At 40.6% G+C, this 27481-nt stretch overlaps 1 protein-coding gene across 2 annotated transcripts in view; it reads left to right on the top strand.

Moving 5' to 3' along the window:
* Window positions 1–20828, top strand: part of ALOX5AP (arachidonate 5-lipoxygenase activating protein) — a 53543-nt gene extending 32715 nt beyond the window's left edge. For both annotated transcript variants that reach the window (XM_020997230.2, XM_020997229.2), the window contains exons 2-5: window positions 2343–2442; window positions 10855–10925; window positions 13181–13262; window positions 20327–20828. In XM_020997230.2, coding sequence (XP_020852889.1) covers window positions 2343–2442; window positions 10855–10925; window positions 13181–13262; window positions 20327–20489 — 416 coding nt within the window. In that variant the 3' untranslated portion in view covers window positions 20490–20828. The remainder of the gene's footprint in view (window positions 1–2342; window positions 2443–10854; window positions 10926–13180; window positions 13263–20326) is intronic.
* Window positions 20829–27481: the final 6653 nt, after the last annotated feature.

Below are 27481 nucleotides of genomic sequence, written 5' to 3'. Positions count from 1 at the left end.
CCAGCAAAAGAGATTGAGAAGTGATCAAAGAGATAGGAGAGCCAGGAAAAAACCATTGTAAAAAAACCCAAAACCTAGAGATGAGAACATGTCCAGAAGAAAATGATCAATAATTTCAAATGCTGCAGAGAGGTCAGGAAAGATGAAGATTGAGAAGAGGCCATTAGCTTTGGCAATCTCTGATGACTTTGGAGAGAGCAATTTCAGTCAAGAGATAAGGATGGAAGCCAGACTGAAGAAGGTTCAAAATCCAATGAAAGCAAATGGAGGTACCAATTTTAGATGGCTTTTGCAAGGTGTTTAGCCAAGAAGGGGATGAGAGATAGAGGACAATAGCATGGATTGTAGGATCAAGCCAATGTTTTGTAGGAATGCAAAAGATACCAATGTGTCTGTAGGCGGCAGGGCAGGAGCCAATAGATAGGGGAAGATTGAAGATTAGAAAAAGCGTAGGGATGATAGAGGGGACAATCTGCTAGAGAAGACGAGATGGGATCTAGGGAGGACATGGAGGTATTTGCCTCTTTGTGTGAGACAAGGAATGAAGGAAATAGTGGCAGAAGTCATCTGAGAAATGATATAAGATGAGGAGGAAAGAAAAAGAGATAGCTCTAGGCAAAGATGGAAGCAAAATAGATGTTGAGTATTTCTGCCCTCGCTCTACTCTGTTATCATTATACCATCTTTCTCAAATGTTTGTTTTATCTTCCTCATTCTTCTCTTTCTTCAAAACATAATTAAAACCTGTATTATCTTTTGAATTTTTTTGTGAGACAATTAACTCTTGATGTCAGCCTTTTATAAATACTATTCTTAGTTTCATTCTATGTGGTTTTGCATTTGTCTTTGACTATGTGACCATCTTTTGTCTGAGCTAATCAGAAAGCTTCCTGTTGATTCACACTGGTCTCTTTAGACATATCCCTGTCTGGAGACTCAGAGGCTCCAAGATGTTCAAATTGGAAAGGACTTTTGAGATGCTCTAATCTCACCCCTTCATTTTGCAGATGGAGACCAAAATAACAAACTACAATTCATGTAGTGCTTCAAGGTTGGCAAAGTTCTTCCCTCACAACTCTGTAGCTCACACTGTTATTATCCCTATACAAGTATTATTATCCCTATTTTACAAATTAGGAAGCAGGCCCAGAAGGGAGAAGAATCTTTTCTCATTTCACATATTTTAACAAATGCCACAGCCGGGATTCAAACCAAGGTCTTCTTTTTTCAAGTTTAGTGTTCTTTCCTTTATACACACAATGTTTCAGCATCTGGTTGAGTATTTCTTGGTGGTATTTTAAAGAGGGTCCTGCTTAAAGGATGGATTGGACTAAATGACTGTTGGGGTTCTTTATAAATTTGTGTTGGTATCATTTTGAATTTTTCGCAATTGTGTAGTCAGAATTTCATTTTGTAGATGTTCCCATCAGAGTTGTAACTAGGGTAGGGTGACAGGTTTTTAATCCCAGATGACACCGTTTAGACCATGTGGACAGGATTTGTAGCTCTTCACCTGCATAGAGAGAGTGAACTTTGTGTCTAGGAAGCTTTCAGATGGTGAGTATTTCTTTTCTTCCTCTTGGGGCTATACCCCATCTCCTTCCCAAATAAGTTTCTTTTTAGTCTTGCTCTACCCTTCACTTTGGGAAGTGGCATCTCCAGCAGCAGCCTCTTAGGGTCTCCGCCATCAAAGCCCTCACCCCAACTCAAGTGAATTGAAGGTCTATCTGTGGCTACTCACCCCAGATGCAAAGGTTGCTAGTTTTGGTTCTATTACCTTCTCTCACTCCACCCAGCCTTAGTTTTGGTTCTGGATGGGAAATTCTAAAAACAGAAATTCTGACTATATGAGTTGTGCAGACACCTTTTGGTCCTGGGCTATACTTTCATCCACTTGCAAGCCCTTTGAGCTTGGTTGGGACACTCCCACCTGGCAGCATTGCTGTTACCTCTTCTTCCATCTAGGATTCTTCCCACCTAGATCTTCTGCAGAAGGGATACAGGTCTTATCTCCAAGGGCAGGTAAATACTCTCTTTTCAGATAGAGGAGTGATCAGTAGTGGCCTACCACCCCTGGAGCTTTGACTGGGACCTAACATTGTGTCAGTCCCAAACCTGTGTCCTTACTAACCCCTCCACTACTTTGGGTGCACATGAAGCAGCCACCTTTCCCCTATTATAGTCTAACTCAAGTGAATATGGTATGGAAGGAGATACAACATACAAGAGAGTTAGCCCTTTTGTGAGGCCCATCTTGGGGACTGGTGAATTATGGAAAGAGAATGTAGGATTTCAGGACTGCCTCCTATCAAACTCTAAACTCAAATCTTGTCCTCTTATAGGATTCTTTGCACACAAAGTAGAGCATGAAAGCCGGAGCCAAAATGTCAGGAGCTTCCAGCGAACTGGGACCTTTGCCTTTGAGCGTGTCTACACTGCCAAGTAAGACCCCAGACTTCACACAAGTGTTTGAAAAAAGGGAGGGAAGCTAGCAGGACAGGCATGTTATATACTATAGCTGTTTATATACATATATATCAAATATATCTATTTAGGAGATTGGGCAATTTTTAGGATACCAGAATGATTGAGTGGAGTGTCCATGGGGTGGTTCTTTCAGAGGATGGGGCTTTGGAGTCTTAACTCCATCCCACATGATATTATGAAAGGGTGGGGTTAAGAGAGAGGTGGAGCCAGTCACCAGTGTACTGCTTGTACCGGAAAATTGTGGGTTAGACCACTAGTCAGGGCAGTCACCCAGCTTCCTGTGAGTTTAGTCCAGTGCTGCTGTCATGGAAACTGGCCCTTACTCATCACTAAAGCCACCAAAAAGCTGGTAGGAAGCTTTGTTCCAGCCTCCTCCTTACACACCCACTCCTTTCCGCCCATGGGGGAAGCTGAGAGGGGATTTCAGTTTCGTTGGTGTCTTCTGTGTTTTCAGAACAATAGTAGAGGAATTCTGAAATGCTTCTTACAACTTTCTTCTCCCCTTTTTTTCATTTTATGTAAAAGGGACTGATGGAAAACACACGATCTGAGGAGTGTAGGAGATAGGTGAGACTGGGGATATAAATTCAAATGAATGTTATTCAAAGCAAACATTTTTCTTTTGTGCTGAATTTAAATGAAGGTTTCAAGGCAGCTATCCATTTGCCAGCTTCTGCAAGGTCTAAAGGACTTATTAGCAAAGCATCCTCCTTCCCCTACTACATTCCAAACAGTTCTCACCTTTCACCCATCTCCACCCCACCCATAGCCACTAGACATTTTTTTTTTGGCTAGGCAATGGGGTTGCCCAAGGTCACACAGCTAGTAAGTGTTATATGTCTGAGACTGGATTTGAACTCAGGTCCTCCTGAATCCAGGGCCGGTGCTTTATCCACTGCACCAGCTAGCTAGCTGCCTCCCCCCCCCCAGACAGATGTTAATGGAACTCTCTAAGTAGCTGGTCTTCACTTGTTCTAGAAAGTCATGACTTTGATGTCCCCAAAGATAATGCAAAAGGGGAAAACTAAGGCCTTCTTGGAAAATCACAATGGGAGTCTCAAGAATAATATAAGCAAGCAAAGAAGACGGAATTCAAATCAAAGAGAGAAAAAGGAAGGCTCGGTGGGCTGCCCTCATGGCATAGCAGAAGCTGCTTTGGAAATGCAGACATAACAAATAGGCACAGTTCCCTTTTTAGTGAGTTAAACTTTCTGTGGGGATTTTAGGCACATGAGGTGGGCCCAGTGGGCGCCCATTGCATTCACCAACATACTTCTTCTTAGCCCCTCATCTGGTCAGGATTTTCATTTATTTGACTCTAGAGTTGGTTTGCTTGGGAAGAGAGGAGGACCAGTGGAATTCATCTTCACCTTTTTACCTTCTGCCTTTTCTTCTTCATTGGATGGTGGAAGGCTTTAGTTGTCCTGCTCAGTTTCTAAATTAAAGCACAGGCACTAAGTATCAGACCCAGGTCAATTTCTGAAGTAAATTAAGTTTGGTTGTTGCTTTTTTTTTGTCTCCATCCATCCATTTTCCTTCCTTCCTTTCTTTTTTCCCTCTTTCTGAAAGAACACTCCATCTTTTTTCCCATCTTCCCTGAATCCTACCCCAAAGCCTCACTGGACAAATTAGCTTGTGAATCAGCAAATAAAAAGGAGTATTCTGAAGCCAGTAGGAAAAAGAGGGGAATTACACACACCCTCAGCCAACTATCAATCCCAAGTAACTTTCCATTCACTTCATTTAAGAATTTTTTTATTGTCTATTGTTTTTATATCATCTTTATTTTCAAATATATCCTTCCTCCCTCTCCTACTCATTCAACCATCCCTTGTAATAAAAAATAAAAAAAAAGAGAAAATTCATTTTCGTCATATACACAATTCTATTCTCTTTCCTTCTCAAAGTTCCAGATTCCTTTTCAGAGGGATGTTGATTTGTTTAAGTGGGTATTTTGGAATTGTAACTGATTTTTTTTTCTGCTAGTGGTGATTGATATAGATGATTAGGAAACCATGTATACTCTGATGGTGCTCTAGATTTTTTGGAGAGAGAGTTTCAAAGAGTTTAGAGGAAGGGTAGGTAGGATCTCATAGCATAAAAGTCTACAAAAGTTGACCAAAGAATGATGAGAAGATCTCAAGAATGAAATTCTAAAGAAGATCAGTTCCAATCAGGAAGAAAAAGGGGAGATGTCTAAAAAGACTGATGTAGATAACCAAGGATACTCATCAACTCACCTAGATTGTAAAAGATATCTAGGTAATGGAAGGTGGCTATTGAAGAGTGAATTAAGGCTGGTGATGAATGCAAGAGACAACAAAAAGAGATCCTAAAAGAATCTATCTTAGGAGCAAGAAGAAACCAGAGGAAAGACAAGTCCTGCTGCTTGGAATAGATGGGATAATGATAGTAGACAACAGAAAGAAGGTCAAACTGCTCTCACTTTGCCACTGCCAAAATCTTTGATTAGGAAGGATAGATAAAAAATGGTTAGCCCAAAATAAATGAAAAGAAAGTAAAAGAACATCCCACCATCCTCAGTGATTTCAAGTCACAAGATTCAAGTCAATTATGTGAACGAAACTGCTGACACTAAAAAACCCAAAACAATTTTGATGTTTGTCTTGTTGACTACTATGGATGCCGTGTAGTAGAATAACATAAAATTAGGATGGAAAGGTATATTGGAACCAAACTGAGACGCATTGAAGGTGTGTGGGCAGGAGAATATGAACAATGTTAGCTGATAGTACAGTCAGATGTATTCAGAATCCTCAGAATGATAAGATCTAAAAAGGAGCCATTAGTTGTCAACTTAGAGGGAGGTACCTAGTAGAATGCTTAGGAACCTCTCCTCAATTTCATGTAATCCAGTATTTTTATTAATGATACTAACAAAGTCACCCTAGTTGAATTTGTAGATAACAACGTTGGGGAGAATTTCTAACTTTTAGATTACAGAAACAGGACCTGAAAATATTTCAAAGAGCTTGGAGGAGAAAGGCTAGAATAGTGGACCAAATCTCATCCTGAGAATCTTAAGAGATAATTCCTCCAGTTGTACCAGGAGGTCTTTTAGGTGACATGCCAGAAATCAAGGTCCTTCTTTTTGTTGTCACAGCAAAACCATGGACTTGAACAAGTAATTGATTTCCATTAATTAACTACATTGGTTATTGTTATGATAGATTTTCATAATCTTGGCTATAATGTTTAAAAATTCAAGAGACATAGTTTCTGGGTCATTTAATCATTTTTACTAATAAGGCCAGTACATTTATTAATAAAAGGATGGTCCTTTGGCTGTCTCTCTTAGATAGAAGATCCCTCATGGCTGTGGGTTCATGGTTTATATACCCTTTGAAGGCAAGATGTTCCTGAGAGGTGGCAATCAATTCTGATTGGTCAACAAGTAATAAGAAAATGAATATTACAATGAGAGGCTGGACCATATTACAAGGAGGGACTTGGGGTACATGACTTGGGTCACCCAAATCTTGGTCAGAGATATCAGTTTCCATATCACCTATCTGACAAAAGGGAGAATCAACACTTCCCCAGACCTATCTTAGCAAATACAATGAGTAGGAATGCTCCCCAAACTTATAATTTCTTTTGCTGTCTGATAAGATGTTGGCCAGGGTAAATCTTTAAGAGAGATTTCCCACACTGGTTGGTTTCTAGGTGAGGAAGCAGAAAAGGAGAAAGACCTTCATCCTAATGGAATAATTAGTTATTAAATATAAGAGAGAAATACTCATTTCTCACATGGCCAAAATCTTTATCTTAGTAGAAAGCCTGAAACAAGAGGTAAGTGACCTTTGACCTCAGTACTGCCTTTAAAATCCAGGTGAACAAACAGGATATGAGTCTCCTTCTACTGCTAGAGAGTTAAGTCCAACTTATTATCCATTTACATTGCCTGTCCATGACATAAATGTGACTGTTGGACTGACTGAATGGTGTTCCTATCCAATGGCATGTTATACATTATAGGACAATAAACCTTCTTCAATTTGTTTTTTTTTTCTTGTGACTTGTTAGGCTGATTTCTTTTAAGGGGTCATGGATTTTATTGGTAAGGAGAACTCTTGAAAATAAGAAGCCCTTACATAAAATTTTTTGAAGAGGCCAGAGCCAAATAGATGTCAAATATAGCTAGCAACTGCTATTATCTAATTGCATTTATTATCTATTATTCTAAAGGAGCCAAAGCCCATAATTTAAACCTTTATTTATGCATGTCGACATTTGGCTGATTTCATAGATTAGAAAGTGTACCAGATCACTCTAAGAGACACAGGAAAATAAGAGGAGGAAATAGCAAAAGAAATTAGGGTATTTCTCCATGAAAGAAAAATTGGTGATGCATGCATAGCACCAAAAGAATAGAATGGAAGTAATTAATACAAAAATATGTTTAACAATTCACATTTAGTCATCAAGAAATAACAGCTGGATCTTGCAGAAATAATGGCACAAAACTTTCCTTGGAAGAGAATTCCAAATAATCATGGGTTTGTCAGTGACAAAGAGAACCTCATGTATTGTGAATTAGTCTAGGGAAAAGCAGAGAGAAACCCTGATGTGACAGTGAATCAGACTGATTCAGTGGCCAGGAACCACTTGAATTCAACATAGCAACAGTAACATTGAAATGCAGGACATGTCCACTGGAAAGAGTATAGGATTTGGAGAAGGCTTGAATTTGAATCTGTGTGACCTTGGGCAAGTCACTTAACTCTTCTGGGCCACAGTTTCTTCATCTGTAAAATGGAGAGAGTTGGACTAGATAATATCTGAAGTCACTTTCTACTGAAAGTTTAGGTTCCTGTGACAATGGACTCATGGTTGGGGCTTCTGTGGAGGAGCTGGAAGATGTGAAATCCTTGTTCATTTCCTCTTATTTTTGATGAGAGAAAGGGGAAGTTATCAGTACTCAGCCTGGGGACAAAGGCAGGATATGAATTCAGCACATCCAATAGTAGTTATATAAAATAATTCAACAAGCAAGTCAAGTCAAGAAGCATTTATTAAGCACTGACTATGTGCCAACCACCGTGCTAAGTGGTGAGTTCAGATGAGGAGTGTATTCTAGGTGGGTCCAGGTTCATGTGTTTGGTTTGGAACCCAGAGGCAAGAAGCAAAGAAGAGTAAGACTGAGATTTAAGCAAGGCTGACTTGATTCTTTGTTCACTCAGCACCCAATCGTTTGACCATTTTAATCCAAAAATTTAACAAGTCAGGGGAGGGGGTTAGGGGGTGGAGATAGCCTGTTGAATGGTTTTTTTTTGCTTAGATGAAACAAATGATTGAAACTTTCATGTCGCACCCATTTATTTTGGTAGTATGGAGTTACACAGTTTACACATAATTTATTTTCAGCAAATACCATCAGGAAGAAACACCAGCTTGCACTGTCAAGAATATAACATAGCAACATATAAAAGCAATGGGATATTTCAAGGCTGAAAGAAAAAGAATGCCATGAATATAGTTTAGAACCTTCCTACCTTTCCAGTCTACCACTTTACTTCCCTCCACGTAGTCAGTATTCCAGCTACCCTGTCCTTCTTGCCACTCTGCACACTTGATGCTTCATCTACCATCTCTGTGTCTTTGCACAGGCTGTTCCTCATCCCTGGAACTCCCTCCCTTCTCACGTCCACCTCTAAGGATCTCTGATTTCCTTCAAGATTCAGAGTAGGGGCCACGTATTTCATGAAGCTTTTCCTGTCTACCTGTCCCGCTGTCCTGTGATGCTAGGGTCCCACCTCTCCAGATGAGGATGGATTCATCTGGTATATATTTTGTATATACTTGTAGGTGTTATTTCCCCTTTTAGAGCATAAGCTTCATGAGGACAGGGACTTGCATCTTTGTATTCCCAGCACTTATCATTATGCCTGGCACATAATAATTACTTAATAAATATTTGTTGATCAATTAATTAGGATAAAGCATTTCATCTCTTGAAATAATTAGAAAGTACTAGAATCAGAGAACAAGTTGCAAAGGAGCAGCCTTGTAATGATGGGATGGTCCAATAAATCTTTTTAAAATTCATTTTATCTGTTTCTGTAATTTAGTGGGCAGACCTTCAATTTTGCTTCTTACAAGAGCTGACAGATTTAATAATGATCACAGTTATATAGCACTTCAAAGTTAGCAAAACACTTTCTGCTATCTTTCTTGTTCCTCACAACAACCTTGTGAGGTAGGTGTTATTGTTCTTCTGATTTTATATTTATAACCATATAAGTATATTTCCACTTACCTATGATGTGCACACACACATATTAACTCCATTTATAAGGAAATTGAAACTAAGAGAGGTTGAGTGATCTATCTAGGGATGGAGCATTAGAGTTCCCCTAGTTCTACCCCCTCATTTTAAAGAAAAGGAAACCTCGGTCCAGACATGTGCATATTCAATAAGCAAGTCAAATCAATAGGCATTTATTAAGCACCTACTATGTGCCAGGCACTGATGTCATACAGAGTTGGTGGCAAAGATGAGACTAGACTTCTCTTCCAGAGCTACACCATACACACATTCCATGTTTCCTAAGTATTTAATAAGTATTTATTTCTTTGTTGGAGACATGATTTTTAACAAGCATCTCCTTCTTTGATGGAGATTTCTTTAAGGGGCATGCTGTCAACTGTTCCATGATTTATGCAGTAACCCTGGCAGATTGTAAGCTTCCTGAGGGCAGGCACCACGCCATTTTTTTATACAGGTGTAGCCTTGCATGTAGGTACTTAAATTATTATTGGATTTAATTAATTGAGATCTGCTTGATTTCTGGGTTCTTTGTTTCTCTTTCAAGCTTGTCCTGTTTAGTCACCAAAGGATCATCACTATGAGCTGTAACAAGTGTCCACAGTTAGTGCAAAAACTAGGATATTCTTCAGCTGGTCTAAGCAGTGATTAAAGAGAAATTTCTGTCAAGGGCCTAACAAACTTACTCGACACTTCACTAAATAGCTTTTTTTGGTGGTTGTTTTTGCTTTTATTTTTAACCACATGAAGACAGGAGTAATAGTACAGTGTCAAGTCCATGTATACCTGGTCTCAGGAAAAAACCGGGTTCAAGTGTTGCCCTCTAACACATATTGATTTTGTGATCCTGGACAAATTGTGTTGTGTTTTGGTGCCTGAGGCAACCTCCAAAGACTGTAACTTGACCCCTCCCCTTTTTACAGATGAGTAGACTGAGACCCAGAGGTTAAAGTGAATTGTCCAAAATCAGATAACCAGTGACAGAACTAGAATAAGGACTCAGATCTCTTTTTGACTCATAGAGTTCTTTTTACTCTTCCATCTTGCCTTCCTCCACTCATAGTCCATTATATTTTTAATAGCTCTACTTGTTAAGCAAATTTCCCTTATGCCAAGTCAAAAAAAATCTGTCTCTTTACAGCTTCAGCACATGGCTCCTCTGCCCTCTGGGGCAAAGCAGAATCAATTTGATCTCTCCTCAACATGAGAGATACTTCAAATAAATACGGCTTCTGTTCTGCCAAAGTCTTTTCTTCTCAGGTGAAATGTTTCCAGTCCCTTCAACCATTTCTCATGCATAGTTTCAAGGCTTCTTACCATCCTACCTGTTCTGAATACTTTGTAACGTAGTAACATCCATCCCAAAACATGGTATCCAGAACTGAATAAAATACTCCAGATGTCATCTGAGCAGAGAAGGAAATAGAGGACTATCACCTCTCTCATTTTAGATACTGAACTTCTCTTAACAGAGAGAGCTAATATGTTAGCTCTTTTGGCTGCAAAGTCTCAGTGTTAACATATTAAGCTTGCAGTCCACTAAGCCCCTCAAATCTTTTTTCAACTGACCAATTGTCAAGCTTCACCTCCAACCATCTTGTATTCGTTAAAGTAGCAGGGCTCAGATTTGGACTCTGCTCCTCTGAATATCAAGCATAGATACTCTCTTCCATCTCAGACCCACTGTAGGCCTTGACTGGATTACAAGGCTGGATTCAGGGTTAGTCTCCCCCTGCCATGCCCCTCTTGTTTGAATCGTTAACTTTTCAATTCTAATGAATTTCCTGGCACAGCCACCACTCGGAAGAGGGCCAGAGAAGTCCATCAGGAAACCCTACATCAGATAGGTTTCATCGAAGGAGCAGTATAAATGAGTTTCATACATGTGTTCATTTTATATCCCTGCCTGTTTCCAATTTGGTGGCTGGCTGCCACCTCTTATAGGACAGATGCAGGGGGAATTATAAGCATGAGCTTGTTTTTCATTGTTTGTGCTATGAGATGGTAACTGTTCATTTGGAGGTTAAAAATCAAGTTTTGATCATTTTCAAGTGAATATTTTTCTTCTTCTTTTCTAGCCAAAACTGTATAGATGCCTATCCCACATTTCTTGTCATGCTCTGGAGTGCAGGGCTACTTTGTAGCCAAGGTAATGTTTACCTTTTGGATTTACTTCTCTTTTGTTATTTGTGTCTGCTTCTGCACATGTTCAGAGCTGAGGTTCCCCTCCCCCCACCTCCCATCTCAGAGCCTTTACCAGCCCTCCAGTTCTGACGTTTGAAGCCCTCCAGAGGCTGAGAACACTTCGAGGTCACACGTCCAGGCATTTTCTACTGAAGAAGGGAGAGGGGTGTGATAATGCATCGCTAATGCTTGCTCCCTGATGGCTGGTGGAGAGCTGCAGTCCGACAAGGATGGTTTAAGGCTAAATGTGACTCAGAATCCATAAGCAGAGTTAGCTCAGATACAAGGGCATTATAAATGAGAGTGCCTGAGGGATGTATTCTAGGGCTGCTGTCACTTGGTTCTTCTGTTAATAAGTTTCCAGCTGTTCCCCTTCTCTGTGCATATGTATGCCAGTGATAGGGGGGTTGTCTTACAGCATACCATCCTTTCTCCAGGTTATCAGCAGCTCCCAGTTTTGACTCCAGTAAGCTGGAGGAGCAGAGCAACTCCATAATGAGTTGATTTAAAATTAAATGGAAAACAGAGCCATTTTTTAAATTCCTTTCCAAGATTACAACACCTCATAGTCTTGTAAATGATCAGAACCATGTTTGGCTGAGGTTTTGGTACAAGCTTGACTTGAGCTATCTAGCAAGTGATGGCTGCATGTACCTGCCCCCTAGTGGTACCCAGAGGAAAAAAAACGCTAAAGGACTCTTCAGGTGCCATTCATCAATTCTTATTCAGCTCTCATGAGGTTGCTGGTAGGCCCTCCTAGGTTGTTTTCCCGTTTCTTATACTAAGTTAGGTACCCTGACCAACATCACAGCACAAATGCTGAAAACTAGGAGTCCTTACTCCCCTTCTTTTTTAAGTTATGCCTGACTAGTAGCTTAAGCCAAGGTGGTTCAAAATCAAAGGTCTGAGAGAGAGAGAGAGAGAGAGAGAGAGAGAGAGAGAGAGAGAGAGAGAGAGAGAGACAGATAGACAGACAGACAGACAGACAGACAGACAGACAGACAGAGAGAGACAGAGAGAGAGAGAGAGAGAGAGAGAGAGAGAGACAGAGAGAGAGAGAGAGACAGACAGACAGACAGACAGACAGACAGACAGACAGAGAGAGAGAGAGAGAGAGAGAGACACAGAGAGAGAGACAGAGAGAGACAGGGAGAGGAAGACCCCTCAACACACTAAATGGAATCCCTGAAGAGAGCTCATGGGAGGACATGGTCAACATTTGTACAAGATTGGAAGGCATGGATGGGTTGGGATCTGCCTGGTAGGAGGGATTAGATATGTTGATGAGATCACAGGTCCATGGACATACTGGAGACACAAAAGAGGGAATTATCAAAGTAGGTGAACCGGGAATACTCATATAGTATCCAAGTGTGGCTCTTAATGCTGGAATTCTCTTGGAATATTTCAAGGGCTGTCCCATGGAAGAAGGAGTTAGACTTGTTGTATTTGGCCCTGGAGGACAGAACTAGACCCAATGGATGAATGTTCCAGAGAGTCATATTTCAGCTCAATATGAGAAAAAAACTTTCTAAGAATTAGAACTGTTTGTAAGTAGAACAAGCCGCCCCAGGACATGGTGAGCTCACTGTCACTGGACGTCAGGTGGAGGCTGAATGAATTCATCTGGGATGTTATCCAGCAAAGTCACACTTTGGATTGAGGTTGGACTCCGTGACTTTTAGAATTATCTTCCAAATTGACAAGACTAAAAATCTATGATTACCAGAGAAACAGTGTTCTATTCAAAACCTTACCCTGTAGCAATACCTTATATTTCATAGGTCATATATGAGTGCTTTCTAGTACTTTTAAAATCTTAAAGTACCACATGCACACAGGCTAATATTTTTGTGGAATTTTAGACCTGAAAAAGAAAAACCTTAGGAATCAAGTTGAATTCCACTTTTGGGTCAATCTTTAATAGGGCTTTCAACACTGGGCAAGGCTACTTGTAACATCTCCTTCCCTAAAAGTCTCTAAACTCCATCTGGGATGGTTTGGCTATTTTGTTATTGCTAAAGAAGTGGGGTGATAAATATTTCCAGTCTCATAGCTTCCTTCTTCTACAAGACACACCCCAACAGAGATGTACTTTCCAAGGTTCTTGTCCGTTGCACTGCACAACATTGATTTTATATTAACAGGGTACCTTTCTTCCTAGTATTTAACAAAAGAATGTTTCCTAATATGGTGTTTCTTCTTTCTTTTTCCATTTAGTTCCTGCTGCTTTTGCTGGACTGATGTATCTGTTTGTGAGGCAAAAATACTTTGTAGGTTATCTAGGAGAAAGGACGCAGAGGTGGGTCACTGAGATTGGTTAGGAATCACTGGAGTGATTAATGTTGGGCTGGTGATAATTCAGAAAGGTTCTCACCATCACTGGGACCACCATCCTGTCCAGGAACTGAAAACACATGAGTAGAGTTATTGAACAGCGTTACTATTTCTAAAATCTTTAAACCCTTATTAATCACCTGTTGTTGTTCAGTCATTTTAGTGACCTCATTTAGGGTTTTCTTGGCAAAGATATTGGAGTGGTTTATCATTTCCTTCTCTGGCTCATTTTATACATGAGGAAACTGAGGCAAACAGGGTTGAGTAAGTTGCCCAGGGTTACACAGCTAGTAAGAGTCTGAGGCTATATTTGAGTTCAGATCTTCCTGACTCTAGGCCCAGTGCTCTATCTACTGCACCACCTAGTTGCCCCATTATTAATTACCTACTAGGTGCTAATAAGGTAGTAGAGGCAGCCAGGTAGCAAAGTGACTAGAGAACTAGACGTGGGGTTAGGAACATCTGAGTTCAGATCTGACCTCAGACACTCATTAGTTGTGTGACCCTAGACAAATCACTTAACCTCGGTCTCTACCTGTTTCCTCAACTGTAAAGTGGGGATAATAATAGCATCTACTTTGGAGGGTTGTTGTGAAGATCAAATGAGATAATATTTGTTAAGCACTTAGCACAGTGCCCAACACATAGCAGATGCTTAAAAAATCCTTCCTTCCTTCCTTCCTTCCTTCCTTCCTTCCTTCCTTCCTTCCTTCCTTCCTTCCTTCCTTCCTTCCTTCCTTCCTTCCTTCCTTCCTTCCTTCCTTCCTCTTCTTTTTCCAACATTCAAATGTAGACAGTGGAAAGAATGCTGGATTTGGAGTCTAAGGATTTGGGTTTGAATCTCACTTCTGTATGTGTCTAGGTCCTCGGGTGCAGCCTTTTGACTGAGTCCAAGTTTTACAGAACAAATACTTTTATGAAGAGGATTTGTTCTGTGAAGTTTGGATTCAGTCAAAGGACCACACTTGAAGACCTAGAGGGCTACATGTGGCCTTGAAAAGTATTGTACTAAGTGCCAGGAAATACTATAAATATGTCCCTGCCCTCATGGGACTTACAGTCTAGAAGGAGGCTCAATCTCAAACTTGGGTAATCATATGGCAGAATGTTAACTAAAATGCATTAAAGAGCTGCAAAGTAGAGTGCGATGAGAGGTCCAATCAGACTTGATTTAGATTATTTCCAAGGTCCCTTTCCATTCTAAAGCCATGATTTTATTTGTTCTGCTTGGCCCCACAGGGGCAGAACTAGGGCTAGCAGGTGCCAGTTGCAGAGACAAATTTAGACTAGAAGTATGGAAACACTTAACAGCATTAGAGCTGTTCCACAATGGAATGGCTTGCTTTAGAATCTGGAGGTCTGCATGTTGGGGCTTGTTGGCTGCTGGTCAGGGATGCTCCAGAAGGGATTCCTCTTCAGGTATGAGATTGGATCTGGGCCGGCTCTTCTGTTTCTGATTGTATGTGATTTGAGGATCAGGTAGAAAGTTTTAAAGCACTCTTAGGGACATGATTATCCCCTCACCATACCCTATCCTTCTGCTAGTGCCCCCTAAGAATCAGTCACCTGATCTTTCTTTTGTAGGAAGGAAAGGGGCAGAGTGAAAATCAAATGGAATCTGGAATCACATGTCCTGGATTTGAATATTGGCTCTGCTTCCTGTCCCTATCGCAGCCTTGGGCAAGCAATTTAACTGAGCCCAGGTTTTCTCAGTTATGAAATGGGGGTAAAAATGTATGGCCTATGAGGGGTTGTTGTGAGGATCAAATGAGGAAATGTACGCCATGTCTTTGTAGCTCACAACGTAAATGTCAGTTGTTAATACTATTGTGCCTGGCTCTTCCAAGGATTACTCTTGAGCTCTGAGAGCACATCAGGAGCAAAGCACACCATTTGTGCTAGATATGTTTTACTAATAGGTCTTCAGGGAATGAGCTCAATGGAAACCACAGTAATAATCAGTAGCAAGGAAGGATAATTATAAAACCCTAAAATAATATGGGACCCTCTAGTCACAAAGAACCTTTACTATCTCATTGAATTATTACGATCACCTTGTGAAGTGGGTACTGCAAATATAATTGCCCCTTTTTTACAAATAGGAAACTGAGGCTTAGATGGGTCCAGGATATTGACCAAGGTCACACAGCTGGTAAATAGCTGACTTGAGACTTGAACCCAAGGACTCCTCTCTTCAAATCCAGCACTCTTTTCAAAAACATTGCACTGTTCACTGCACTGTTCTGCACAGTTACATTATTTATAGACCAAAGTAGATATGAAATCTAAAAGCTGCAATTACTCTCATTACAATTGGGCTAGTCTACCTAGAACCTAGTAGTTGTTATTCAGTTGTATCCAAATCTTTGTGACCCTATTTGGGGTTTTCTTTTCAAAGATACTGGAATGGTTTGCCATTTCCCTCTCCAGCTTTACAGATGAGGAAACTGAGGCAAAGACAGTTAAGTGATTTGACCAGGGCCATAAGCCACTTAGCTGCCCCTCATAGAACAAGTGATTATTATAGCTACAAGGGGAACCCCCTCCCCGCCCACAACAACACACCAAATGCTCAAGAAGCAGCCCTTAGCAATCAGAAACATCTGCCAAAGAATAAGATACAGAGATGCAGAGACACCCTCCATCCTCCCTTGTGGAGACTAGCTTTCCCTTCTGTTGCTTAGACTTTCCCCCCCACTCATTTCTCTCCAGTAGCATCACTCCACTAAAGTTAATGTAATTATATGTTCAGATAGTAGCCTTCACAGGCTGCTGTTGGAGAGCATGTAGGACCTCTTCCAGGGAAGTGAGGCAATGAGTGGAAGTGGGAGGAATTCTAGTCCTGGGACTGCCATTCACTGGCTGTCTAACCTTGGGCAAATCACCTATGTAGTCTTTCTACACATCATTTTTCTTCTGTGTAAGCTGAGGATAATAATGCTTATGTGTCCTGTGTCCCAAAGTTCTCAGGGAGGAAAGCCCTTGGTAAATGAAGTTTTCTGGAAATGTGAACTATTATTACTATGATTGAATTTCACTATTTTTTATCCCCAGGCTCTGGATTTTAAGCTTTTGGACCATGGTGTAACTTTCTGAGCTTCATGGGATAAATTTACCTTCTTTTGTAATCTCTGTGTATGTTTGCATGTGTGTGTGTGTGTGTGTGTGTGTGTGTGTGTGTGTGTACATGTGAGTGTGAGTGTGTGTGCAGCTCTGTGTGTGTGTGTGTGTGTGTGTGTGTGTGTGTGTGTGTGAATGTGGAAGCTGCTGATTCCCCTCCTTAGGGAGACATCCATGGGAAATCTGCTTTCATTAGTCTGGCTGCTTACCTTGCAGAACTAGTCACCATGCTCGTGTGACCTTTTCCTAATTAGAATTGAATAGAATATTAGTGCAGGAAGAGGCTTTAGAGGTAATCTAGTATAACTGGAAACTGAGGTCTGGAGAGATTAAGTGACTTGCTCAAATTGGTGGGAGTCCTGGGATGAGAACTCAGGTTTCTTGACTTCCAGTCCAGGGTCTTTTCTATTATGCTACTCTACCTCCTTTTAGAACTAAGGCTGCTGAGGAGTGAGAATCAAACTAGCCTGAATCCATTCCTAGACGTGTTTTGGAATTTTATGTTGTGCATGCAGCTAGAAGTAAGGCAATTGATACACCTATCACAAACCTAGTAAATCAATCAGGGACTTTGCAGCCTGAAAGAGATCTCAAGAACTCAGTTCCCTTAGGCCAGAGAGGAGGCATTTATGCTCCCTGAGCAAAGTTTAAAAATTGTATCTCCTAGTTTGCTGTCAGAGACAACTAGGTGGTTCAGCAGAATACTGGACCTGGAGTCAGAAAGACCTGAGTTTAAATCCAGCCTCAGACACTTACTTACTAGCTGTGTGACCGTAGGCAAGTCATTTAACCTTTGTCTGTCTCAGTTTCCTCAACTGTAAAATGGGGATAATAATAATGCCTGCCTCACAGAGTTGTTACTAGTGTCCAATGAGATAATATTTTAAAAATATTTCTAAAGCTTAGCATAGCGTTTAGAACATAGTCAGTTTTCAGACCCTCAAATATCAGGCATACTCGTGCCCTGAGACTTCCATCTCCTGCTGGGCACAACAGGTTCTCTGAGGAAAGGGTGCTCAGGGCCGGACTGGGCATCTTCCATCTACCCCAAAGAAATCACTTCTATCTATACCAGCACAAGGTATCTTCTCCCTCCTGCTGACAGCCTAATTTCCCAACTAGGATGTAGAGGACCTCCAGTGTAAAGAACAACCCTCCTTTCAACTTCAGATCTCCCATCTCCTGCTTCATCTGTCTTTTGAAGGTAGAGGAGCAGTGCCTTTACTCAGTGATGAACATTTTCACCCCCAGTCATTTCAAATTCCAGTGACAATGAACTTCTACAATTCATTGTCTTCATTACTAAATGTGATGCTCAATGAAGGCAGGAAAAATCATGCAACCATTCTGACTGGGTCCACTACAAATGTATGTTACACAACCTCAAATGGGCTCTCACTGCTGCTAGGCAATCCTACTAAACTGACTTATCAACTCACCATCCTACTCTCCACAGTGACTCTTCCAAACCTTTCATTTCTCTTCAAATCTTCCATGGCTCCCCCTCCTCCCCTTTCTCAGCTGAGAACCTTGACTTATATTTTACAGAAAAAATTAAGGCCATTCACCATGAGCTCTTTCTTGTCCCCTTTTCCTCATCTCCTATTACCCCAGTACCTTTTCATACTATCTCCTCCTTCACTCCTGTTTCATGTGGTGAAGTGGCCTTACTCTCTTTACCAAGGCTAACTCCTCTACTTTTTGAAGTGACCCATTCTACCCCATCTCCTCCAGTAGATTGCCCTCTCTGTCATCCCCACTTTTTACTTTCAATCTCTCCCTCTCTACTGGTTTACTTCCTACTGATTACAAACCTCGCCATGTCTCTCTTATCCTGAAAAAACCCTCACTTGGTCCTTCCATCCCTGCTATTATCCTATATCTCTTCTGTTCTTCGTGGCTAAACTCCTCAAAAAGGCCTTTCCTTCCTTCCTCCCTCCCTCTGTTCCTTCCTTCCTTCCTTCTTTCCTTCCTTCCTTCCTTCCTTCCTTCCTTCCTTCCTTCCTTCCTTCCTTCCTAGTATCACATATTTAGGGCTAAAATGGATTTTGGAAGTCATCTAGTCCAACCCCTCTGTTTTATGGATAAGGAAACTGAGGGTCAGAAGGATTAAGTGATTACAATAAAATAAATGGAAAAAAACTGCACAAAATCAAACAAAAAATTGTGTCATAAAAATGGCCTATCTTGATTCTGGAGAAGAAATGAAGAATTGCACCACCCTCCTTTTGATGGAGAGATGGTACTGTATGGTCTTTGGGTCTGGAATGGTATGCTGTCAGGTGTCCCCTGGTTTTGCTTACCTTTTTTTGTTTTTCATTATCAGAAATAATAATGTATGTGTTTATTAGAAATAATAAAATAGTAATTAAACAATAAAAATTTAATTATGTTTAAATCAACCAATTAAGAATCATTCAAATAATAAAATATTAAAAATAATAGTTTATTCATGTATTAGGAATAATAGCTTGTTTTTCTTTATTAGAAATAATAGCTACCATTTATATAGGGCTTTAAGAACTGCCAAGGACTTTGCAAATATTCTTCTCACAACAACCCTGAGAAGTAGGCATATTATTCTACCCCACCTCCTTTTACAGATGGGGAAAATGAGGAAGACAGGGGCTAATTAACTTGTTCAAGTTTGCGCAGCTAGTAAGTGTCCAAGGCTGGATTTGAAGTCACTTCTTCTGACACCTGGCCCAATGCTTTGTGCACTATGGCACACCCTAGCTGCCCTGGGAAGGTTTCCTCGGTGAAGAATGAGGAAGGGATATAGTTGGAAATTACTGTGATGTTAAATGAAAAGGCATCAATAAAACTTATTTTAAAAAGAATCAAACTCACAAATAAATTAGAGGGCAATAGAAAGACAAAAACAAAATACTATTTGCCCAAGGACTGATGTGGCAGCGTTAAACCCTTTAAAGGCAGATCCAGGTGGACTCGACAAGTGGGTTTAAGCCTGCCAAGCTCTGTGGGGACAGCTAGATATAGACATGGGAAAAAAGTCATGGGAGGGTTTGGAAAAAAGGGAATAAATGCAGTGAGAGCAGTCTCAATAACCCAGTTATGCGATCATACGTTAGTGGGAAATTTCTTCCTGACCTAGGCTGTTGCTCTGCTTGGACAGTCTGAGATTTATAGTCTTGCTAAGAGGTATATGGATGTACTAAAGTGTCCCTCTCGCTGCACACTTTACAGTGGAAGGGTCTATTCTGCCACTGATGTGTGCCCAGCCCTCATTAATGGGAACGTGAGTTATTCCTGTGCAGCCAGAGGAGAATAGATCAGCCCCTTAGATGCTGGAGCACCTTTTAGTCTTAACGAGCTTTATTGGCTCATTTAAGCCATCAGTTATAACACAGAGGTACTTAAAGTATTGCATGATACATATAAATGCCAGGGCCGTCCTTATTGGTTTTCCTTTAGAAAGAGGACAGTCCCAGAAAAGACCTTAATAAGGTAATTGTGTTTCTAATCTCTAGTAAGGGTACCTGATTACCAAAAGATGTCTGGCATTGTGAACCCATGCCCCCTTCCATGCCCCTGAGAAAGCAGCATTAAGAAAGAAGTGGGATGGCAGAGGGCGGGGAGAGGGGGAGCACAAACATAAGCCAGTTCAACAGCGTCCAAAACACAATAGGTTTGTGGGAACATTCGTTTGGGGAGTGGGGAACCTAACCCAGACAAGTAGAGGTCTGTGTTTCTCGGGTTTGCTTTTATAATGTGATCAAGTAATGATACCTGTGACACAGGCATCTTTCACATGAATCGAATCAAAGATTCTTTAGGGCAAAGAGCCGTAAGTGAAACCCCAGGCATCCCAAGTCACAGCACGTGCTGTTAAATTGGTGATATTGGTTCCGCACCCACATTTTCCTTCTTTCTCTCTCTCTTTCCCAGCACTCCCGGCTACATCTTTGGGAAGCGCGTCATATTGTTCCTCTTCCTCATGTCCGTTGCAGGCATCTTCAACTATTACCTCGTCCTCTTTTTCGGAAGCGACTTTGAAAACTACATAAAGACAATAACTACGACCATCTCCCCACTGCTTCTCATTCCCTGATTCTACCCTAAGCGTGGAGTTGGGGTTCTCAGATAATTGATACATAGAAACCACGGTAATTCAACCCTTTATGGGACTCGTCCTTTCTTGCTATGGCTATAAATCAGATACCTTCCTGGGCTTCATGGTTTGAGGTCACTTCCTTTTTCATGGAGGAAAAGGATTTAGAATCAGCTCCATCCCTTGACAATGGCTGTGGTACCAGTCTGAGTCTTCAGATTATGTTCTTCAGATATAGTCTTTGAGTTATTCTGCTCTCTGATTTCTGCTCTAAAGAATATTGTGTGCCTTCTAGCATCACCATCATGTTTTTCTTTAATAAAATGAGACATACTTGTATTTGGTGGTTGCGTTTTATCTTTGAGCATGTATATAACGTTGGAGAGTTCACACGACTGGGAACTGGAAAAGAAGAGCCTCATTTTCTTGATTTAACCCAACCAAGCACCAGAGAGCCTAGCAGGATCAGGCCCTGAGGGGAAGTCTCTTCCTTTACTCCCAGCCCAGGAGGGTCTAGGAAAGCAAATATTTCAAGGATTCCTTCCTCCCAGTCATCCCACCAGTGAGACACTGCCCCCTCCCCATTCACAGCTCCCACTGCAACTCTGACCCTTAGGCTGACTCTACCCTTCTTGGTGGCCATGCCCTACCTCCATTTAGTGCCCCCTCCTTCCCTTCAGGTTGCACATAGCCACTCAAATTACTCATATGAGCAGGGAATCTCCAACACAATCCTTCCAATAAGGTAGAGAGTCACTGGGTCTTACCACCTGTTTTGCTTCTCTGCCCTCCAAGTACCTGGGCATTGCCATCTGACTTGCCGTTGAACCCCAAGGACCAACAGACCTTTCCCTTCCATCCATCATGAAGTTGAACTCCCTTGTATGTCTTGTCTCCACCATTTAGAATGTGAGTTCCTTGAGGAAAGGGACCATTCACTTTTTTATGTGTATAGGCCATGCTTAATTAACATATCATAAATGTGCTAGTAATAAGGGATAAAAGCTTTTCTATCCATTCGTTTATAACCCTCATGAGTTTTGGGGAGTCCTGCCCTCGACTCCCAAGTTGGGCTTCTAGAGCATTGGCTAGCTACATATCCCACTCAGGGTTCTTGGGGTACCCTTGAGTGGTTGGGAGTTCTTATCCTGATGCTATTGGATCTGACCCCCATTCTGGTATGTCTGCCCCCCCCATCTATCACAGTTATAGTTAAGGTTTGCAAAACACTTTATGAATATGATCTCCTTTTATCCTCATATCAACCCTACGAGGGAAGTGCTATTATTATCCCCATTTTAACAGATGAGGAAACTGAGGTAGACAGAGGTTAAAGTGTCATATAGCTAGTATGTATCAGAGGCTACATTGGATTTCAGGTCTTCCTGAATCCAGATTCAGTCCTCTATCCAAAGCATCACCTTAGCACCATTAATAATGAGCTAACTAGCTAGCCAGAGACTAGGGATTACTCAGGCCAATAATCATACTTTAAATTTAGAAGTACGAGGTAAGGCCTGTTTAATTTTGAACCCATGACCAAAACCCACATTTGTTTGGCAGCAGAGGGATCAACACATATGAAAATGAGGAGTCTAAATTGATGTGACATCTGAATTAAAGCATACCTTCTTTTATGCGTATATGCACATATATACATGTAGATACAATATAACACATATATGCATATGCATGTGTGTATATATGTATATATATTTAAAACTATATATTTTAAAAAAGAGAACTATGGAATCTTGGAGTTGGAAGGAAGGAGCCCTAGAGGCTTAACCTATGTAGGAATATCCCCTCTAGACTACCCCTCATAAATATTCATCTGGTCTCTACCTGAAGAGCTTCAGTGAACATCTAATAGCTCCCTTTCTATTCTTGTAGTATTTATTGTTAGGGTGTTTTTTTTTGATGTTACTCCAGAATCTGCCTTTCTGCTACTTCACTGGGTGACTCCACTCCATGCTGCCCATCGTTTCTAGTTTTTGCTAGTCATGTAAGGGAAGAACTTATCTAATCTGTCTTTCATGTTACAGAACTTAAAATCTTTGAAGGCAGCTAGCACGTATTTTCCTCTTTAGGCTAAATATCCCCACTTCTTTCAATGATTATTATGTAGTATGGCCTCCAGCCCCTTACTGTCCCATAGATGGACTTCATTTTATCAATGCTTTTCCTAGAATGTGGTACTCAGAATTGGACACAGTACTTTAAATATCTCCTAACTAGAACATGACATAGTGGGACTCTTACTTCCCATGGTCTGTGCATCATGTATCTGTTAAAGCAATCTAAAGTCATGGTAGTTTGGGCGGGAGGAGGGTGTCATGTCATATTATTGACCTACTGAACTTAGAGTTCACAAAAACTCCCAGATATTTTTTACACAAACTTGTCTAGTCACACTTCTTTTATCCTGTCTTTGTATAGATAAGTTTTTGAACCCATGTAAGATTTTATGTTGATCTATGTTTGTATCTTATTAGACCTGGCATGTAATTCTAACCGGCCAAGATCTTTTTTGGATTCTGACTCTGTCATCCAACATATGAATTAACCCTCCAAGCTTGGGTCATTTTTCGATTCAGCAAGACAATCTCAAGTATGGCCCTCTTAACTCACATAGAGAAGTTTCTTGGTTCTTGTCCTAAAATACCTGGCATGAGTGTCTTGTACCTCCATATAGACCTGGCTTAAGATAATTGGTCAGCTTGATAGTGACTGACCATAATCATAGCCCCATCCTGACTCAACTACAGTATAATGGTGATGCTTGGTTATATACTGCTGCTACCACTGTTTCTATTTTCTTTACATGCCCAAACTTAATATTATCATTACTATTAATAATAATCCAAATTTGTTACATCTTTCTAAACTTTAAATATTCCCAGGTTTCCTTAAATAGTTTGTATTGAATATAATTAAACTTCTTCCTTTCTCAAAAACTTTTTTTTTAATATTGTAGTCTTCTATGTAGCTATCTACTTTAGATTTTTTTATATGCTCCACTCCCAGCCTGTGCCCCTACCTCCCATCATAAGGAGACTTCTCTTTCATGTAGTGACTGCATCTACAACTTTCTTTACCCAGAGTCCCTCAATTTCCCTTATGAAAGGAAATAAGTATATTTCTTTATCATTTATTCTAGGTAAAGATTGGGCATTACCATTACATTAACATTTGGTTTTCCCTTCTTAGCCCTGTTTCAGACTTTCTCTGGACTTCTAAATCACATCTTCACAGGTAACTTCAATCTTACCCCCTGTCCCTCTCAACTTTTCAGTTTACTTTTGTGTGTGATCTTCTCTCATTATAATGTAAGTTCCTTGAGGGCAACAACTGTCTTTCTTTTGCAACCCCAGTCCCAAAACTATATGTATGGGACTGTCTCCTTATTGATAGAGATCAATGTCATGAACCTAAGTGTGAGGCTGGGTACAGTTGGGGGAGGGAGAGACAGAGACAAAGACAGAGACAGAGAGAGAGAGACAGAGACATAGAGACAGAGAGAGAGACACAGAGACAGAGAGAGACACAGAGACACAGAGAGAGAGAGAGAGAGAGAGAGAGAGAGAGAGAGAGAGAGAGAGAGAAGACAGAGGGAGAAAAAGAGAGAGAGGGAGAGAGAGACAGAGAGACAAACAGACAGGAGACAGAGAAACACAGACACAGACACACAGAGAGACTGTTAGTTCTTTGGTCTTCTTCAAATCTTTGATATGTCTTTGAGTTTCTAAGTCTTTGGATTTCAGGCTCTTCCAGCTTCCAGAAAGAAGATGAAACATACAAACCCCATTTCAGGTTGCTAAAGAAAAAGACTCTTGGAGGACATGAGAGGAGCTGGAAGTCTCCATCAAGTCCCCAGAATCTTTTCCTTCAGTGGGGTTGGCATCTTCCATTTTCTTTTTGGAAGATGAAAGTGTTCAAAGTCTGAAGAGACTCAGTGATTTGAAGACAACTCAAAGAAGATTTAAGAAGGATTGAAGAATGAAGAGCTATACTCTTTCTCTGTCTCTCTCTCACCAACTCCACCCAGCCCCTCACTCAGGCTCAGGACATTGATATCCACTAACAATAAGAAAGTCTCATACTAGTGGGCTTTGGGACTGGGATTACACTTGTATTAGTATTCCTAGCATTTAGTAAGTGTGGAACATAGTAAATGCTGAATAAATGTTTGTTTCTTTCCTCTTTCCTTCATTTTAGTGTTCTTTTCATTTTGGGAAGTATTTTTATGTGTATTGTTTTCCTGGTTCTGCTTACTTCACTGCATCAGTTCATACAAACTTTCCAATATTTCTCTGGATTCATTATGTTCATCATTTCTTACAACATAATAGAATTCCATTATTTTCATATGCTAAAATTTGTTCAATCATTTCCCGACTGGTGGACATTCACTTTGTTTCCAGTTTTTTTGTTGCCACAAAAAAAATGAATATTTTGGCTTATATAATGCTTTTCTTTCTGTCTTTGACTTTCTTGAAAAATGCCCATCTGTGGCTCTCTCAATCTAAAGAGTTTACTGATTTTTCTCATATAATTTCAAGTTGTTTCCTAGAATGATTAGATGAATTCATGTTTTTTTTTTTCCGGCTGCACTAAGGAAAGTCATGAACAAAAGCGGAGTGGGAAGTTGGTGACTGGCACATGCAGCATATTTTGGTGGGTGGGCAACCTAGCAGAAACTGGGGCTAGTTCACAAAGTTACATCTGATCAGGAGCCAGAGGGGAGAATTATAAGCAGGGAAACCTGAAAATTGGCAAGTATATATTGACTAAGAGAGCTAAATACCTTAGGTAAAGTTTGATATGGCTGTATTAGGGATGGATGGCAGAGCAAGGGGCAGGAAAACTTAGGGTGGTAGAAGAACTCTACTCATAAAGGAGAAAAGTAGCTTAAGTTCAGGCCTTTTCATGTATGGAACAATTTCTGGCCAGTATAGAGAATGCCTCTTCAGTCCCAAGGAGACTGATGGCCTTGGTAGTAAGGGAGAATCTATGATCCTTAGATTGAGTTTTTGTAGAACACTAAATTGTGAATTCCTTGAGGGCAGGAACTGTTATTTGCCTCCTTTGGTATTCCCAGCACTTAGCATTGTGCCTAGCTCCTAGTAGATGTTTAATAAATGTTTATTGATTAATTGATTGATTATATATAGGTTTTATATGTGTGCTATATATAAATATATAGGTCATATGTATAAATATATAGGATATGTGTGTATGTAGAAGAAAAAGCTAAAACTGATAATGAGAGTAACAGTCCTTCCCCAGTTCAAACTCTAAACCTGCATTGGTTCATCTGAAACATGGCTACTTTGGTGTATGTATGACTATATGGCTTGTAGGGCACCTAGGTGGCACAGTAGATAGAGCACTGGGCTTGGAATAAGGAAGACTCATTTTCCTGAGTTCAAATCTGGCCTCAGATAACTACTAGCTGTGTGACCTTGGGCAAGTCACTTCACCCTGTTTGCCTCAGATTTCTCATCTGTAAAATGAGATGGAGAAGGAAATGACAAACCACTCCAGTATCTTTGCCAAGAAAGAGTTCCAAAGAGTCAGACATGATTGAAATGATTTAACAACAATAACAGCAACATAGTTGTGTTGGTTTAGAATGAGGATAAGAAGATAGTTCTGTAGTTTGATGGGAGTCATACTGTGTTATCCAGCTGTAACCTCTTGGAGATAGCCTACCGGTCTTTCTTTGTCTTTGGCCTCAGAGCTTTCACATTTCGCTCTGTTTTTTTTAGGGTTTTTAATTAGTAAACCTCACTTAGAAGCCTGAACCTCCTAGAACATGGCTCTTGAGCCAGGTTGACTCGTAGGTTCAAATCTTGGCTTTGTTCTTTGCCAACTGCATGCCTTGGGCAGGTCACTCAATCACTCCTGGATTTGGGTTTTTTCACCTGTAAAATAAAGGTGTTGCATTTGTAGTTAAGGTCCCTTCCAACTTGCCATCCTAAACATTTTCTTGCTATTGTCACAATGCTGTGGTACTTATCCAGTTCTAGCCTCTGCTTTCTCTCCTACCCCTATCTCTGCTTAATCTAGACAGAGTATGGTTCCTTAGACTTATTCACAAGGGGGAAAAATAAAGCATATACAGTTCATATGTAATAATACAACAGGGTTAGGTAATTAGATTTCTTAATCTACTCAGACTGAGTGGTACCTAAACTTTCCAGCCTAATCCTTAACTAAAGTGACCCAGGACTAACATAGCTCATTAGTCTTTCTAGGCAGGCAATCCAATACAGTGCCCTCCACCACAGATTTAGAACCATGGATCTAGAGCTGAAAGGGCCCTTAGAGACCACCTAGTCCAACCTCTTTTTATAGAGGAAAAAAATTGAGGCTTAGAAAGTTTAAGCGACTTACTTATTGTCAGCATCACAGAATTTGAGAGAGATGGGACCTTAGTGGCTATCTAATCCAAGCCATGAACAAAAGGAATACCCTCTATCACATACCGGATAGGTAATTGATGTGGGATTTGAACACAAGTCTTCTTGATTCAAAGTTCAGTACTCTATTTATTATACCATGCTAGCAGAACTGCTCTTCCCTTCTTTCCTCCCTGTTCCCCGTTTTGGGATTCATCTTCCTAGGAGTGCTGAATGGAGCCCTGCCTCCGCCCACTCTTGGTCCCTTCTAATCCCAGGCTCCTGATAGAAGGGCAGGCCATTGAATGTTCTTCTCATAATCTCTTTGCTAACAAACTTTCGCTCGTATGGGCTCAAGCTTTGAAGGAGTGAATAAAAACAACTCTTGAGCAGGTCATGTCACCTCAAGAACCGTAATATAGTTATTCCTTCCACATCATGCCTTTCCCCATCGTAGTTTTGATATTTCGTGGGTTGGCATAAGAAATTAAATGGGAATTTTCGGGGAGTTTTGCAGAAGCCACAGATGACACAAGAATGCCAGCAGATGACACAGAGCCTATGACCAAATATTTAATCCAAATTTTA

The sequence above is a fragment of the Phascolarctos cinereus genome, unplaced genomic scaffold (genome assembly GCF_003287225.1).
Source record: "Phascolarctos cinereus isolate Bilbo 61053 unplaced genomic scaffold, phaCin_HiC Scaffold_726;HRSCAF=1367, whole genome shotgun sequence".
Taxonomy (NCBI): Eukaryota; Metazoa; Chordata; class Mammalia; order Diprotodontia; family Phascolarctidae; genus Phascolarctos; species Phascolarctos cinereus.
The sequence above is the reverse complement of the archived record's forward strand: the minus strand, read 5'-3'. Positions and strand labels throughout refer to the sequence as shown.